This window comes from Calliphora vicina, chromosome 2 (genome assembly GCF_958450345.1).
Source record: "Calliphora vicina chromosome 2, idCalVici1.1, whole genome shotgun sequence".
Taxonomy (NCBI): Eukaryota; Metazoa; Arthropoda; class Insecta; order Diptera; family Calliphoridae; genus Calliphora; species Calliphora vicina.
Genome location: NC_088781.1, coordinates 134342444 through 134357221, shown reverse-complemented (window position 1 = coordinate 134357221; position 14778 = coordinate 134342444). Strand labels below are relative to the sequence as shown.

The following is a 14778-nucleotide window of genomic DNA, read 5'->3' as shown; positions in this document are numbered from 1 at the left end:
GAGAGACTTTTCTATAGAAAAGTTTATCAAGAGACTTTTCTATAGAAAAGTTTATCAAGAGACTTTTCTATAGAAAAGTTTATCAAGAGACTTTTCTATAGAAAAGTTTATCAAGAGACTTTTCTATAGAAAAGTTTATCAAGAGACTTTTCTATAGAAAAGTTTATCAAGAGACTTTTCTATAGAAAAGTTTATCAAGAGACTTTTCTATAGAAAAGTTTATCAAGAGACTTTTCTATAGAAAAGTTTATCAAGAGACTTTTCTATAGAAAAGTTTATCAAGAGACTTTTCTATAGAAAAGTTTATCAAGAGACTTTTCTATAGAAAAGTTTATCGAGAGATTTTTCTATAGAAAAGTTTATCGAGAGACTTTTCTATAGAAAAGTTTATCAAGAGACTTTTCTATAGAAAAGTTTATCAAGAGACTTTTCTATAGAAAAGTTTATCAAAAGCATTTTCTATAGAAAAGTTTATCAAGAGACTTTTTTTAGTAGAATAATTAGTCAAGAGATTTTTTTCATAGAAGAGTTTGTCAAGAGAATTTTTCTATAAAACAGTTTGTCGGAAAAAGTAGTATAAAAAAGATTCTATATTTGTCGATTTTTTAAATATTTTTTTTTATAATTTTTAGTTAACTTTGCATACTTCTAGGCTTAAGTTAAAAATGTTTCTGTTGTATATCTATTTATGCACTTTTTCTTCATACAAAAAATTTATAAAAAGTAAAGACAACAACTAAAGTTTTCTATATATTTTCATACATAAATTATTATCATCATAAATTTTTCTATAAAACTTTCTAACAAGAAGATATTATGCATTCTACATCAAATAGAATCAATGTTTGCAATTTTCCGTTTAAAGTTTATTTTTTACATTTTGAAAGAAAAGCTCAAACTTTTGCTATTCCTTGTTTTACAATTTTATTTTGCTTTTTTTTAAATATAATAATGTATATATTTTAAGCCTTAAAGTTCTCATTAATTTTATGCAAAAATATAAAATTGTAATTTCTTGAAGTTTTGTTGTGTACTTTCACGTAAAAAGGAAAAAAAAATTTCTAGCAGACCCATAAATTACCACATTGTCAATGAGGAAAAGTTGTAAGAAAAAAAAATAGCTAAAGAAATGAAAATGTTTTAAAAGTATATTGCAAGGTTTTAATGGAAAACAACAGCATACTTTGTAATGTTAAACAAAAACAAATATTTAAAGTATACTTTAGGGGATCATAGAAAATAATATTTTGAAAACCAAAGAAAAGAAAATTTGTTAAGAGAAAAACACAGGAATTCACGTAAAATAGAAATTGTTTAACACAAAAATATTGGCTAGACAATTGCTTGATTTTTTTGTAATTTCTGGGTTAAAGAAACTATTTAGAAAGTTCATGAAACTTTTGTTTTTAATTTTAATCAGAATCTATTTAGCTAATAACCAAGAATTTATAGATTTGTTTACATTTTTTGTTTGTTTTTTATGGCCACAACCTTGAATTTAATTTCTCCTTAAAATAGACAGCCACAACAAAACACAACAAAGAAGGTATTTTCAATTATTTGATCCATAAAGTAGGTGTATAATTGTATAAAAACAAAACCCAAACAATCAACTGTAAACAAAAAAAACTAAAAAACTTGTGTTCATTGTTAATTTTACTGAACTTAACCTTAAGCTGGAAAAAAGCATTTTGTTGTTTGCAACTTAACCAAAACCAATACTGCAAATATTTAACTATTTAGCTAACAAACAAACAAAATGTATAGCATATCTCTAAGGGGTTTATAGTTATAGTATGTAAGAATTCTATTGTATTCTATTTAATTCATATATATTTGGCTTTAACGTCATAATTCTGTTATGGTTTTTTTATATCGTTTTTAAACCGAAAAACCGGCATAAGCCCAAAGAAAAATTCAAAAACATGTTAGAATTTGAACTTGCATGTCGTTGAACGTTTATGGGGTAGTTAACCCTTTCCTTTTAAAGCTAAATGACAGGGCTAATAGTGTTTGCCTAAGAAATTATGATTATTTAAATTAGTTTAATATTATTTATAAGAAATTTGTATAGAAAAAGCAAGGTTTAAATGCTAAATATTTTTGTTTTAAATAAATGTTGCCTATTTCTAGGCTATATAGAAAAGTTTGTCTAGAGACTTTTCTATAGAAAAGTTTGTTAAGAGACTTTTGTCTATAGAAAAGTTTCCCTAGAGACTTTTATCTATAGGAATGTTTCTCTAGAGACTTTTGTTTATAGAAAAGTTTCTCTAGAGACTTTTTTTATAGAAAAGTTTGTCAAGAGACTTTTCTATAGGAAAGTTTGTCAAGAGACTTTTCTATAGAAAAGTTTGTCTAGAGACTTTTCTATAGAAAAGTTTGTCAAGAGACTTTTCTATAGAAAAGTTTGTCTAGAGACTTTGCTACAAAAAAAAGTTTTTCTAGAGACTTTTCTATAGAAAAGTTTGTCTAGAGACTTTTCTACAAAAAAAAGTTTTTCTAGATACTTTTCTATAGAAAAGTTTGTCTAGAGACTTTTCTACAAAAAAAAGTGTTTCTAGAGACTTTTCTATAGAAAAGTTTGTCTAGAGACTTTTCTATAGAAAAGTTTGTCAAGAGACTTTTCTATAGAAAAGTTTGTCAAGAGACTTTTCTATAGAAAAGTTTGTCAAGAGACTTTTCTATAGAAAAGTTTGTCAAGAGACTTTTCTATAGAAAAGTTTGTCAAGAGACTTTTCTATAGAAAAGTTTGTCAAGAGACTTTTCTATAGAAAAGTTTGTCAAGAGACTTTTCTATAGAAAAGTTTGTCAAGAGACTTTTCTATAGAAAAGTTTGTCTAGAAACTTTTCTATAGAAAAGTTTGTCTAGAGACTTTTCTACAAAAAAAAGTTTTTCTAGAGACTTTTCTATAGAAAAGTTTGTCTAGAGACTTTTCTACAAAAAAAAGTTTTTCTAGAGACTTTTCTATAGAAAAGTTTGTCTAGAGACTTTTCTATAGAAAAGTTTGTCAAGAGACCTTTCTATAGAAAAGTTTGTCAAGAGACCTTTCTATAGAAAAGTTTGTCAAGAGACTTTTCTATAGAAAAGTTTGTTCAGAGACTTTTCTATAGAAAAGTTTGTCTAGAGACTTTTCTATAGAAAAGTTTGTCAAGAGACCTTTCTATAGAAAAGTTTTTCTAGAGACTTTTCTATAGAAAAGTTTGTCTAGAGACTTTTCTACAAAAAAAAGTGTTTCTAGAGACTTTTCTATAGAAAAGTTTGTCTAGAGACTTTTCTATAGAAAAGTTTGTCAAGAGACTTTTCTATAGAAAAGTTTGTCAAGAGACTTTTCTATAGAAAAGTTTGTCAAGAGACTTTTCTATAGAAAAGTTTGTCAAGAGACTTTTTCTATAGCAAAGTTTGTTTAGAGACTTTTTCTATAGAAAAGTTTGTCTAGAGACTTTTCTATAGAAAAGTTTGTCAAGAGACTTTTTCTATAGCAAAGTTTGTTTAGAGACTTTTTCTATAGCAAAGTTTGTTTAGAGACTTTTCTATATAAAAGTTTGTTAAGAGACTTTTCTATAGCAAAGTTTGTTTAGAGACTTTTCTATTGAAAAGTTTGTTTAGAGTTTTTTCTACAGAAAAGTTTGTTAAGAGACTTTTCTATAGCGAAGTTTGTTAAGAGACTTTTGTCTATAGAAAAGTTTCTCTAGAGACTTTTGTCTATAGAAATGTTTCTCTAGAGACTTTTGTCTATAGAAAAGTTTCTCTAGAGACTTTTTTATAGAAAAGTTTGTCAAGAGACTTTTCTATAGAAAAGTTTGTCTAGAGACTTTTCTATAGAAAAGTTTTTATAGATACTTTTCTATAGAAAAGTTTGTCAGGAGACTTTTCTATAGAAAATTTTGTCAGGAGACTTTTCTATAGAAAATTTTGTCAGGAGATTTTCTATAGAAAATTTTGTCTACAAGACTTTTTTATTTAGAAAAGTTGGCCAAGAGACTTTTCTATAAAAAAGTTTGTCAAGAGACTTTTCTATAGAAAAGTTTGTCAAGAGACTTTTCTGTAGAAAAGTTTGTGAAGAGACTTTTCTGTAGAAAAGTTTGTCAGAAGACTTTTCTATAGAAAATTTTGTCTAGAGAATTTTCTATAGAAAAGTTTCTGAAGTTTGTCAAGAGACTTTTTTGTATAAAAGTTTCTCTAGAGAATTTTCCATTGAAAAGTAAACTTTTTTCTTCGTCAAATGGTGTAATCCTGAGATATTTTTGCTAAATATTACACAAATCAAATTAGTCCATAAATAAGTTTATACTACAACCCACAAATAGTCTCCCCTTCCCAACCCTCCATAAAATTATGAACAACTTAATGCCACTACAATTGCAACCCAACTTCCACTATCCTCAAACCCTTTCCTCATCGCAACCACAATGTAAACGATGACTACCCGCGTTTTGAATTCAAGTTCATGCATGCATTACATTATATTTTCATTACAAATGTTTGTTATTGTCGTTGTTTTGATATCAATCTATTAGAAATGCATGTTTTTGGGCCTTTTTCTGTTTTGTGTTTTTTTTATGGCATAATGCAGATTTAATATTATTATAATAATAATGTAACAAGGGAGTGAAACTAAAAAAAAACATGGTAGACTGCAGTCAGCCAAAGGTTCGAGGGGGTAACAAATAAACCCTGCATGTCTGTTACCATTTTCTATTGATTTATATTATTTAGTATAAGTTTGTGCAGTGATGTTGGTAGTTATTTGTTGTTCTTTTATTGGCATATTATGACATTTAGACGATTTGTTATTGCTTTTTGGGTTTGTAAGGGATTTCAATAAAATGTACGAAACTAGCAAATATTTTAAGCAGAAAAAATATCTAAAGGATTTTAAATATTATGGAAATTAAATGGAAAACTAATTAACAGAGTTCGATATTCGAAGGACCATAATATATATTTTTTAAGAGAATTTTTCTATAGAAAAGTTTGTTTAGAGATGTTTCTATAATAACTAAAGACTTTTCTATAGAACAGTTTGTATAGATACTTTTCTATAGACAAATTTGCCTAAAGACTTTTCTTTAGAAAAGTTTTTTTTAATAAAAAGTTTGTCTAGAGACTTTTTTAATAGAAATGTTTGTTTAGAGACTTTTTTGATAGAAGAGTTTTACTAGAGACTTTTTTGATAGAAGAGTTTTACTAGAGACTTTTCTATAGAAAAGTTTGTCTAGAGACTTTTCTATAGAAAAGTTTGTCTAGAGACTTTTCTATAGAAAAGTTTGTCTAGAGACTTTTCTATAGAAAAGTTTGTCTAGAGACTTTTCTATAGAAAAGTTTGTCTAGAGACTTTTCTATAGAAAAGTTTGTCTAGAGACTTTTCTATAGAAAAGTTTGTCTAGAGACTTTTCTATAGAAAAGTTTGTCTAGAGACTTTTCTATAGAAAAGTTTGTCTAGAGACTTTTCTATAGAAAAGTTTGTCTAGAGACTTTTCTATAGAAAAGTTTGTCTAGAGACTTTTCTATAGAAAAGTTTGTCTAGAAAAGTTTGTCTAGAGACTTTTCTATAGAAAAGTTTGTCTAGAGACTTTTCTATAGAAAAGTTTGTCTAGAGACTTTTCTATAGAAAAGTTTGTCTAGAGACTTTTCTATAGAAAAGTTTGTCTAGAGACTTTTCTATAGAAAAGTTTGTCTAGAGACTTTTCTATAGAAAAGTTTGTCTAGAGACTTTTCTATAGAAAAGTTTGTCTAGAGACTTTTCTATAGAAAAGTTTGTCTAGAGACTTTTCTATAGAAAAGTTTGTCTAGAGACTTTTCTATAGAAAAGTTTGTCTAGAGACTTTTCTATAGAAAAGTTTGTCTAGAGACTTTTCTATAGAAAAGTTTGTCTAGAGACTTTTCTATAGAAAAGTTTGTCTAGAGACTTTTCTATAGAAAAGTTTGTCTAGAGACTTTTCTATAGAAAAGTTTGTCTAGAGACTTTTCTATAGAAAAGTTTGTCTAGAGACTTTTCTATAGAAAAGTTTGTCTAGAGACTTTTCCATAGAAACGTTTGTCTAGAGACTTTTCCATAGAAAAGTTTGTCTAGAGACTTTTTTATAGAAAAGTTTGTCTAGAGACTTTTTTATAGAAAAGTTTGTCTAGAGACTTTTCTATAGAAAAGTTTGTCTAGAGACTTTTCTATAGAAAAGTTTGTCTAGAAACTTTTCTATAGAAAAGTTTGTCTAGAGACTTTTCTATAGAAAAGTTTGTCTACAGACTTTTTATAGAAAAGTTTGTCTAGAGACTTTTTATAGAAAAGTTTGTCTAGAGACTTTTCTATAGAAAAGTTTGTCTAGAGACTTTTCTATAGAAAAGTTTGTCTAGAGACTTTTCTATAGAAAAGTTTGTCTAGAGACTTTTCTATAGAAAAGTTTGTCTAGAGACTTTTCTATAGAAAAGTTTGTCTAGAGACCTTTTTTATAGAAAAGTTTGTCTAGAGACCTTTTTTATAGAAAAGTTTGTCTAGAGACCTTTTTTATAGAAAAGTTTGTCTACTTTTTTCTGGAAAAAGCTTATCTAGAGACCATATTCTATGGAAAAGTTTCTCTAAAGTCTTTATTCTATAGAAAAGACTAGATTTCATTTGTCTAGAAACTTTTTTCTATAGAAAACTTTTCTTAAAAATTTGTTTTTTATTTAGAGACTTTTGGAAGAGTTTGTCTGAAGACAAAAGTTTGCATAGAAACTTTTTAATTCGGAAATGTTGGTCTTATTTTTTTCTATTGAAATGATTATCTAGAGACTTTAGTCTCTAATTTGTCCAGAGGTTTGTTTGCTATAGAAAAAGTTATCGAGCGCCTTGTTTGTATAATTGTAGGGTTCGAAGGACCATTTTTCATTTTGTTTTGAAATTTTAGAGACATTTATTTTAAACTGTAATTGAAAACTGATATAGTATATTAAATAGCAGAAAATAGGTAGATTGTTTTATCTCTTTTTGATAACTGAAAGTTCGAAGGACCATAACAAGTATTTTTAAAGCTTTGAGGTTATATTTTTAGCTCTTTTTGTAATTCTCTTCTCTATTATATTCTGACATTACTTAAACTATAAACTTACCTCATCAATTCAAATGTAATGCACAAATGTTTCCTAAAATACATATAATCCAACATATGTATAACATTATGAGATCCATCGGCATCCTTTTCGCGCAGCTCATCCAATATATTCAATTCAACGACAGCCTGATTTAAGAAACGTTTCTTATTGCGTATGATTTTAATAGCCACATGGGTATTCGTCTTATGATCCACAGCGCGTATAACTTGGCCAAAGCTGCCCTTGCCAATGATTTCCAGAATTTCATAACGGAAAGCAATATGATCATGTTCAATCTAAAGAAAAATTAAGTCCAAAATTTAAGAAAAACTTTGAAAAAAAGTTTCTAAAATGTATTTACTTACAATTTTATAATTTCCATTCTCATCGTCATAGCCCGAATTGGTGGTGGATGCAGACACTTTGTTGGAATAATTCTTATTGGCATTTTGTCCAAAATACCAGATTTCCTTATACACTCTAAGTTCCTCAAATTCCATGTCAGTCAAATAATTGCTGTATTTTTTAACCAGCTCTAAAATATATTCACAAAAAAAAAGCACAACACAAAATCGTAAAGTGTAAATAATATAAACTATTTATATAGAATACTTTTGTGCGGTTAGACCATAAGTATGCTTTGCTTTTTTCTGTTTTATTTAATTTAATTTAAGTTTTGTAATTATTTTTTGTAGCGTATTTATATTATTTGCTGTTTTAAATTAAATAAAAATTCGCCTAATTAATACTTGACATTTTGTTTAAAAGCATTCACATTTTCCTGTATTTGTAAAGCACTCATTCATTCACTCTCTTTCTCTCTCTGTCTCTGTTAAGTGCAGCAGGTATATTTGTTTAATGTTGAGATTCCACCAAAAAAATAACACAAACTCAACCTTGACCTTATTTCCCAGCAGGGGGAGAATAAACCAACAGAGAGTTTCCGTTGGAATTTGTTTAAGGAAAAGTCAACATAATTAAAACACATGGAAAGTTTTTCGAAAATTTCTAAAGCATACTTTTAGCCACCTCCAAACAAATTAAAACTACAGCCTACATTGGGGCTTTAAATACAATTTAATTTTAAAATAACCTACCTGATGGCGTCATTGGTGTTATACATTTCATTTCATCTCTGCCTGAATTGCCACTACCCGTACTGCTGTTAGACTTGGTCGATGAGCCTCTCTCACCACTCGACGAATTGCCATGCGAGGACACTGTATTGGAGGATACGGGCGATCCCAAATTATTGTTGATGTTGTTATTATTATTAATGATGCTATTGATATTATTGCCATTCGATGGACTGCGATTGTGTAGATTTGTGTTGGTGGTTTGTTGTTGTTGCTGCTGCAGCTGCTGCTGTTGCAGTGATGTTGCATGATGATGGCCAATCGAATGATGATGATTGCGTGAAGAGCCTCGTGTACTGCCAACATTGCAGAGTGGCGGTAAGTCAAGGCGTGGATTTGAGAGACGGGTATCACGATCGCGACGACATTTGTCGTTGTCGATCTGAACCTAGAAAGAGCGAGAGAGAGGAAAACAGATTATTCAAAAAAGTTACTCAAGGGCATTCTTATTTGTTGTACTTACCGGCATTTCACATCGATCCAACATTTTGCTTTTATTTTACTATTTCCTTCTAAATTTCCAGCTTTATTTTTGCTGTTTAGTTTAATATTCTTGTAGAATAATTTTAGGTTTTTTTTTAAATTATTGTTATTTAATTGGTTTTGTAAGATTGTGGTTTAAAAGTTACCGGAACCGCGTTCATTGGTGTTGAGTTTGCTACAAGTGCGTATTGCTGAAAGTAGAAAATTAAAAAAAAATATTTTTATTTATTTAGTTTCGCATAGAATTTAGAGTTTTTATTAAAAGCTTTTTTCTAGCTTTCATTCAAAGGCAAGTCTTTTGAAAAATTTAAATATTTTCCAAAGGTTTTGACTTAAATATTAAATCTGTTTTACTTTTATGTAAAGCTTTAATGTTAATTTTTAAGAAAGCATTTAATAAGCTGAGTCTAATAATCTTAAAAATTATTTTTAACATGAAAAATTAAATTTTGGTAAAAAATTGCAATAATTTAGTTGAAAGCTTTTTAAAAGCTTTGATAATAATTTAAGTTTTTGTAACAAATTTTGCATAAGTTTTTGTATTTTTATTGGTTAATGTGTAATTTTTGTAAAGTATTAAGCAAATTTTATAAAAAAGCTTTCTATGAGCTTTTACTGAATGCTTCTAAAAAGTTAAGTTAAAACATCTAAAGTTAAGTTAACTTCAAATTATATATTTTCTGAGTGTTTTATAAGCATTTTATATCAAAACTTTATAAAAGCTTTCAAAAAATTTCTGAACTTTTGAAGGATTTAGTTGGTTTTTAGTGACTATTAAACATTTCATTAAGTTTAGCGATAATTTTCTTGCTATTTTAGTAAAATTTAAAATGTTTTATATATGAAAGCTTTTAAAAGCTTTTTCTATAAACTTAAAAAAAACGTTTCACTGCAGATTATGTATTTACTGTGGTGTTATTGTTTTTCTATAAGTTGCTACTAATTCTATTTGAAAGTTTTGTAAAAGCTTTCAATATTATTTTTAGGTTTTACAATAATTTGAGATTTTGAAGAATTTTCTGTATGATTATAAAGCTTTTATGCGTTAACTGATAAATGTTTGAGTTTTTTAAAGTTTTCAGATTATTTTATACAAAAGCTTTTTATAAGCTTTTTCTGAAAACATTTGAAAAATATCTAAAGTTAAGTTAAATCATACTTATTTGTTTGTTTGCAGATGGTTTTGCGTTTTTTAAAATTATGATGATTTTATATCAAAATTTTGTAAAAGCTTTAAAAAAAATGTTTGAACTTTTGAAGGATTTTGGACATTTTTCTGTGATTGTTAAACTTTTAATGATATTTTTTTGTTATTTTAGTAAAATTTAAAGCGTTTTATGTAAGAAATCTTAATAACATTTAACTACAGATTATTAATTTTCAGTTGGTTTTATTGCTTTTCTATAAGTTGCTACTGCATTCCATTTCAAAGCATTGTAAAAGCTTTTAATATTATTTTCATTTTTTAAACATTTTTAGTATTTTTTACCAGTTTTTAATAAGTTTTAAGTTTTATTTAAGAAAGAGCTTTAGTGAGCTTTTTAAACAACTTGTAAAATATGTTAAAATTAAGGCTAGTTAAAACTAAAATGAATGATCTGGTGATTTTGTTGATTTTACATGAAAGCTTTGTAAAAGCTTCAAAAGTAATTTTCGTTTCTAAAGCTTGATTTGATGAACTGTTAAGGTAGAATTTTTATTGTAATTAGATTCCAAAATTTTTAGAATGATTTGGTTGTTTTAAGGTAAAAGCTTTCAAAAAAATTTTAAATTTTGAAGAATTTTAGCTGGTTTTCTCTGATTGTTAAACTTTTAACAATATTTATTAGCATTTATATTAAAATTTTAAGCGTTTTATGTGAGAAAGCTTTTTCTATAAACTTACTACTAATTGCAGTTGAAAGCTTTTTTTATGATTATTTAATTTTCACATTTTAACTGATAAATCTGTGGTTTGAATTTAGTTTTAAGCTTCATTTGAGAAAAAGCATTAAATGAGCTTTTTCAAAAATCTTGTAAAAAAATGGTGATTTTGTTGATTTTACATGAAAAGTTTCAAAGTAATTTTCGCTTCTAAAGATTTTAAGGTATATTTTTTTATATTAATTAGATACCAACATTTTGTGGATGATTTGGTTGTTCATGAAGGCTATTTAGTGAAAAAAGTATTTAATGAGCTTTTATAGTAATCTTGCAAAATATGTTAAAATTTTAAATTTATACTAAAAAAGAATGGATTTTCTGCAAATCTTTCTAAAATATTTGATAGTAATTGAGAACTCTTAAGCTTATTTGGAGCATGTTTATAGCATATTTGTTTGTAATAAGATATAATAAATTTTGCAGTTGTTTATTTCGTTTTTAATTAAAGTTTTAAGCTTGTTTTGTATAAAAGCTTTTTATAAGCTTTTTTAAAATCTTGTTAAATACGTTTTGATTAAAGTTTAAAATCTTTGGAAAATAAATAACATGTTATTTTCCAAAGATTTTAGTTTTTTACATGAAAGCTTTCTAAAAGCTTTAATAGTAAATAGGTTTTCTAAATATTATGAGATACAATTTTTGTTGGATTATTTTCTTTTAGTGAGTTTTTAAACTTTTGCAAATAATTCTGGAGGTTTTGGCTAAATTTTAAAGCTTTTTCAAAAAAGAGCTTTTTTAAATTGAAACAAAATTTTAAAATTTCTATTGAAAAAAATAAGATAACATGAGAGTTATATGGAAACAATTAAATTTCTAAAGATTTTCCTATTTTATATAAAAGCTTTTTAAAAGCTTTATATATAATAAAGGCATTTTAGGCCTTTTTGTTAAACTTTAAAGAATTTTTGTAATTGCTAAATAATTTCTGAAAGTAAGCAAATACTTTTCTAATAAAATTATAAGCTATTTGTAAATATTTCCATGTTTTCTTGTACTCCTTTTAATGCTAACAACTTTGTTTAAATGAATTTCTTAAGAAAATTTCTTTTCTCATACATATTAAGCGGCTGCTACAACATGAAATACTTGCTACCAAACTTGCTTTAAGTGACATTCATGTCATACAAAAACAAAAGTGAAAATACATATATTTATGTATTAATTAATTAATAAAAACTGCATATTAAAAGCACATAATATGTAATTTACACTTCTGGCCTTTTGGCTTAATGAATAATGAAGAGCGAGAGTGTGTGCTTGTAGCTAGAAAAACTGGTAATTGGTGAGAAAATTATTTATGAGACAGGCTTTAAAAGGAAATTGGCCAAATTAACGTAATAATTGTAATAACAAAGTTGCAAAACTTTTAACATTATGTTATATTGTATAATTTGTTAAAGTTTTCATCAGCAGCAGCAGCATACTTTGACAGTTAAGTCTTGCAGTTAGTTTCTTTGCAAAATGTTATTTTGTGCACTCAAAAAGGTCAACAAAACAAACTTTCGCTTTTGCAAAAGTAATACAAAAAACCTGTCAAAAATATCAGCAAAAAATTATTACAACTATTTAGGATTTTATAAGGCTTAAAGCAAAAGCTTAGAAACATTTGAATAAATTGTGGTTTCCTTTACTTGTTAAGTCATTTTTTTTTGTGTGTCTAACTTTATAGACAAACTGTATTTACTTGTTACAAACCTGCTAATAATTTAACATCAAAAATGTCAAAAGTTTTCATTTCAACAGTAACAAACAACTAAACAAAATCCTCAAAATCAGCCATGACTTTTAAGTAACGTTTTGCTAGCGAACGCTACTAATCAGTGTCAGGCTGGCAGCCAGTCAAAGTAACAAAGTAAATACTTACATACATAAGTATGTAAGTTATTACGAAAAACAATAAGTATTTGAAAAACAATATTTGAATTTTCAATTGTGCATAACAACAAACTGTCAAAAAACAACAAAATTTAGTGGATTTTATGGAAAACCACTTGTATATTTAAAGCGTCACGTACATAGTCATAGTCGTCTGTCTGTCTATTACTGTCTGCATTGGTTTGACTATTGGATTTGGTGGTTTTGTTGCAAAAGAAAAGTAAATAGCTACAAAACAAACAAGAGCGCTATATTCGGCTTTGCTGAATCTTATATTCCCTTCATCAAAATATACATTTTAGGTGAAAAAAAATTTTTGGAAAAAAAATGTTGGTGAGAAATTCGATATGTTCCCTTATATCTCAGGCATTTGTGAACAGATTTTCTCGATATTAAGCAATAATCTATCTAATCTAGACTATAGCGGTTATATTTATGTATGAATCATGTATGTAGCTTATTTGGGAGCTTCGGCAATTTGATTTCAACATACAGTCAGACAGACGGAAATGGCTACATCTCTAAACTATTTACAAAGATTCAGATAAATATTCTTTATGGTGTTGCAAATAAAAAAATTCAAATTACAAACGAAATGACTAACTTATAATACCCCTGAAGGGTATAAAATTAAAAAAGAACGCTCCCCTTTTTCTAAAATAGCAGGGTAGTATGCAGCTAATTTAGTTGTTGAAATTTCTAAAACCAAAACCATTTGTGGCAAATAAAATGCCCGTAATACTTTAAATTATGAGAGTTATTAAAAGCCAACACAAAAATTCTGTAGACCCATAAATTTGCAGTTTAATTTTAGTTACCAAATTGAAAGAAAAAGAACAATCAATATTAAAAACAGGGGTTAATACGAAATAAGGGTTAAATGAATACAGTTCAGTTAAATCTCCATACAAAAAACACAAATTATACAGAAAAGCTTTAGGAATTTGCTATAGATAAACACTTTGAGAAAATATGTAAAACAAATATATTCATGGAAGTTTTAAAAAACTAAAAAATTTGTCATAAATCATAAAAATAGATTTAAAAAAGTTTAAACAAACTTTGAGGTAAAAGCTTTAAGAAAGATTCTAAATAAAGAGCTTTAAAAAAGTATTAAAATAAAAAGTTTATAAAGCTTTTAAAAACGCTTTGTTAAAATCGTTGAGAAAGCTTTAAAATAAAAAGCTTTTAAATATAATCTTTCAGAAAGTTTTTAATAAAATATCTAGTAAGTGTTTTTTAAAAATTAGCAAAAGATTTTAAATTAAAAATCAGTTAAAAAGTTTTCATTAAATGCAAATGTAAGAAAGCTTTTAAATAAAATACTTTAACAAACTTTTCTAAATACAAGTCTTTTAAATATTAAATTTTATAGCTTTTAAATAGCTTTTAAATATTAAATTTTAAAAAATGATTTAAAATTAAAAAATCTTTAGGAGTTTGTGTATAAAACGCTTAATGAAAGTTTTTAAATTAAGAACTTTATGAAGGTTTTTAAACAAAAACCTTTATGAAAGTTTTTAAATAAAAAACTTTATGAAAGTTTTTCAAGAAAAAGCTTTTTTCAAGTTTTTAAATAAAAAAATAAAGAGATTTATGAACGTTTTCAAATAAAAAGCTTTATGAAAGTTTTTATGTAAAAATGTTTAAAAGCTTATGAAAATTTTTAATTAAAAACTTTATGGACATTTTTAAATAAAGAGCTTTATGAAAGCTTTAAAATAAAAAGCTTTAGAAAGGTTTTAAAAAGTTTTAAAATTTAATAGCTTACGAAAATGTTTAAATAAAAAGCTTTATGGAAGTTTTTAAATAAAAAGCTTTATGGAAGTTTTTTTAAATAAATAGCTTTATGGACGTTTTTAAATAGAAAGCTTTATGAACGATTTTAAATAAAAATAAAAGCTTTATGAATTTTTTTAAATAAAAAGCTTTAATTTTTTTAATTATAAATATCTAAGACCATTTTTAAAATATAAAGCTTTAAGATAGTTTTTTAGACATAAAGCTTTTACAAGGTTTTTTTAATAAAAAGTTTTATAATAAAAATCTCTGAGAAGGTTTTAAAATAAAAACTTATAAAAGCTTTGTGAGAGTTTTTAAATAAAAAAAGTTCTGGAACATTTTAAATATAAAGCATTAAATAAACAACTTTAAAATAAGCTTTAAAAAAAGCTTTTAAATAAATATTCACTGATTTTTAATCAACGATCTTGAAAGAACATTTCAATAAAATCTTTTCAATTGATTTTAAAATAAAATCTTCTAATATTTTTTTTATATTTAAAGAACTTT

General features: G+C 26.1%; 1 protein-coding gene across 1 annotated transcript in view; it reads right to left on the bottom strand.

Moving 5' to 3' along the window:
- The window catches only part of Dyrk2 (Dual-specificity tyrosine phosphorylation-regulated kinase 2), a 43806-nt gene extending 34927 nt beyond the window's left edge, over nt 1-8879 (bottom strand). Inside the window, exons 1-4 of the mRNA XM_065501939.1 lie at nt 8669-8879; nt 8167-8593; nt 7435-7604; nt 7088-7365 (exon numbers count right to left, since the gene is read on the bottom strand). Of these exons, the coding sequence (XP_065358011.1) occupies nt 7088-7365; nt 7435-7604; nt 8167-8593; nt 8669-8692 (899 nt within the window). The 5' untranslated portion in view covers nt 8693-8879. The remainder of the gene's footprint in view (nt 1-7087; nt 7366-7434; nt 7605-8166; nt 8594-8668) is intronic.
- Between the last annotated feature and the right edge of the window lie 5899 nt (nt 8880-14778).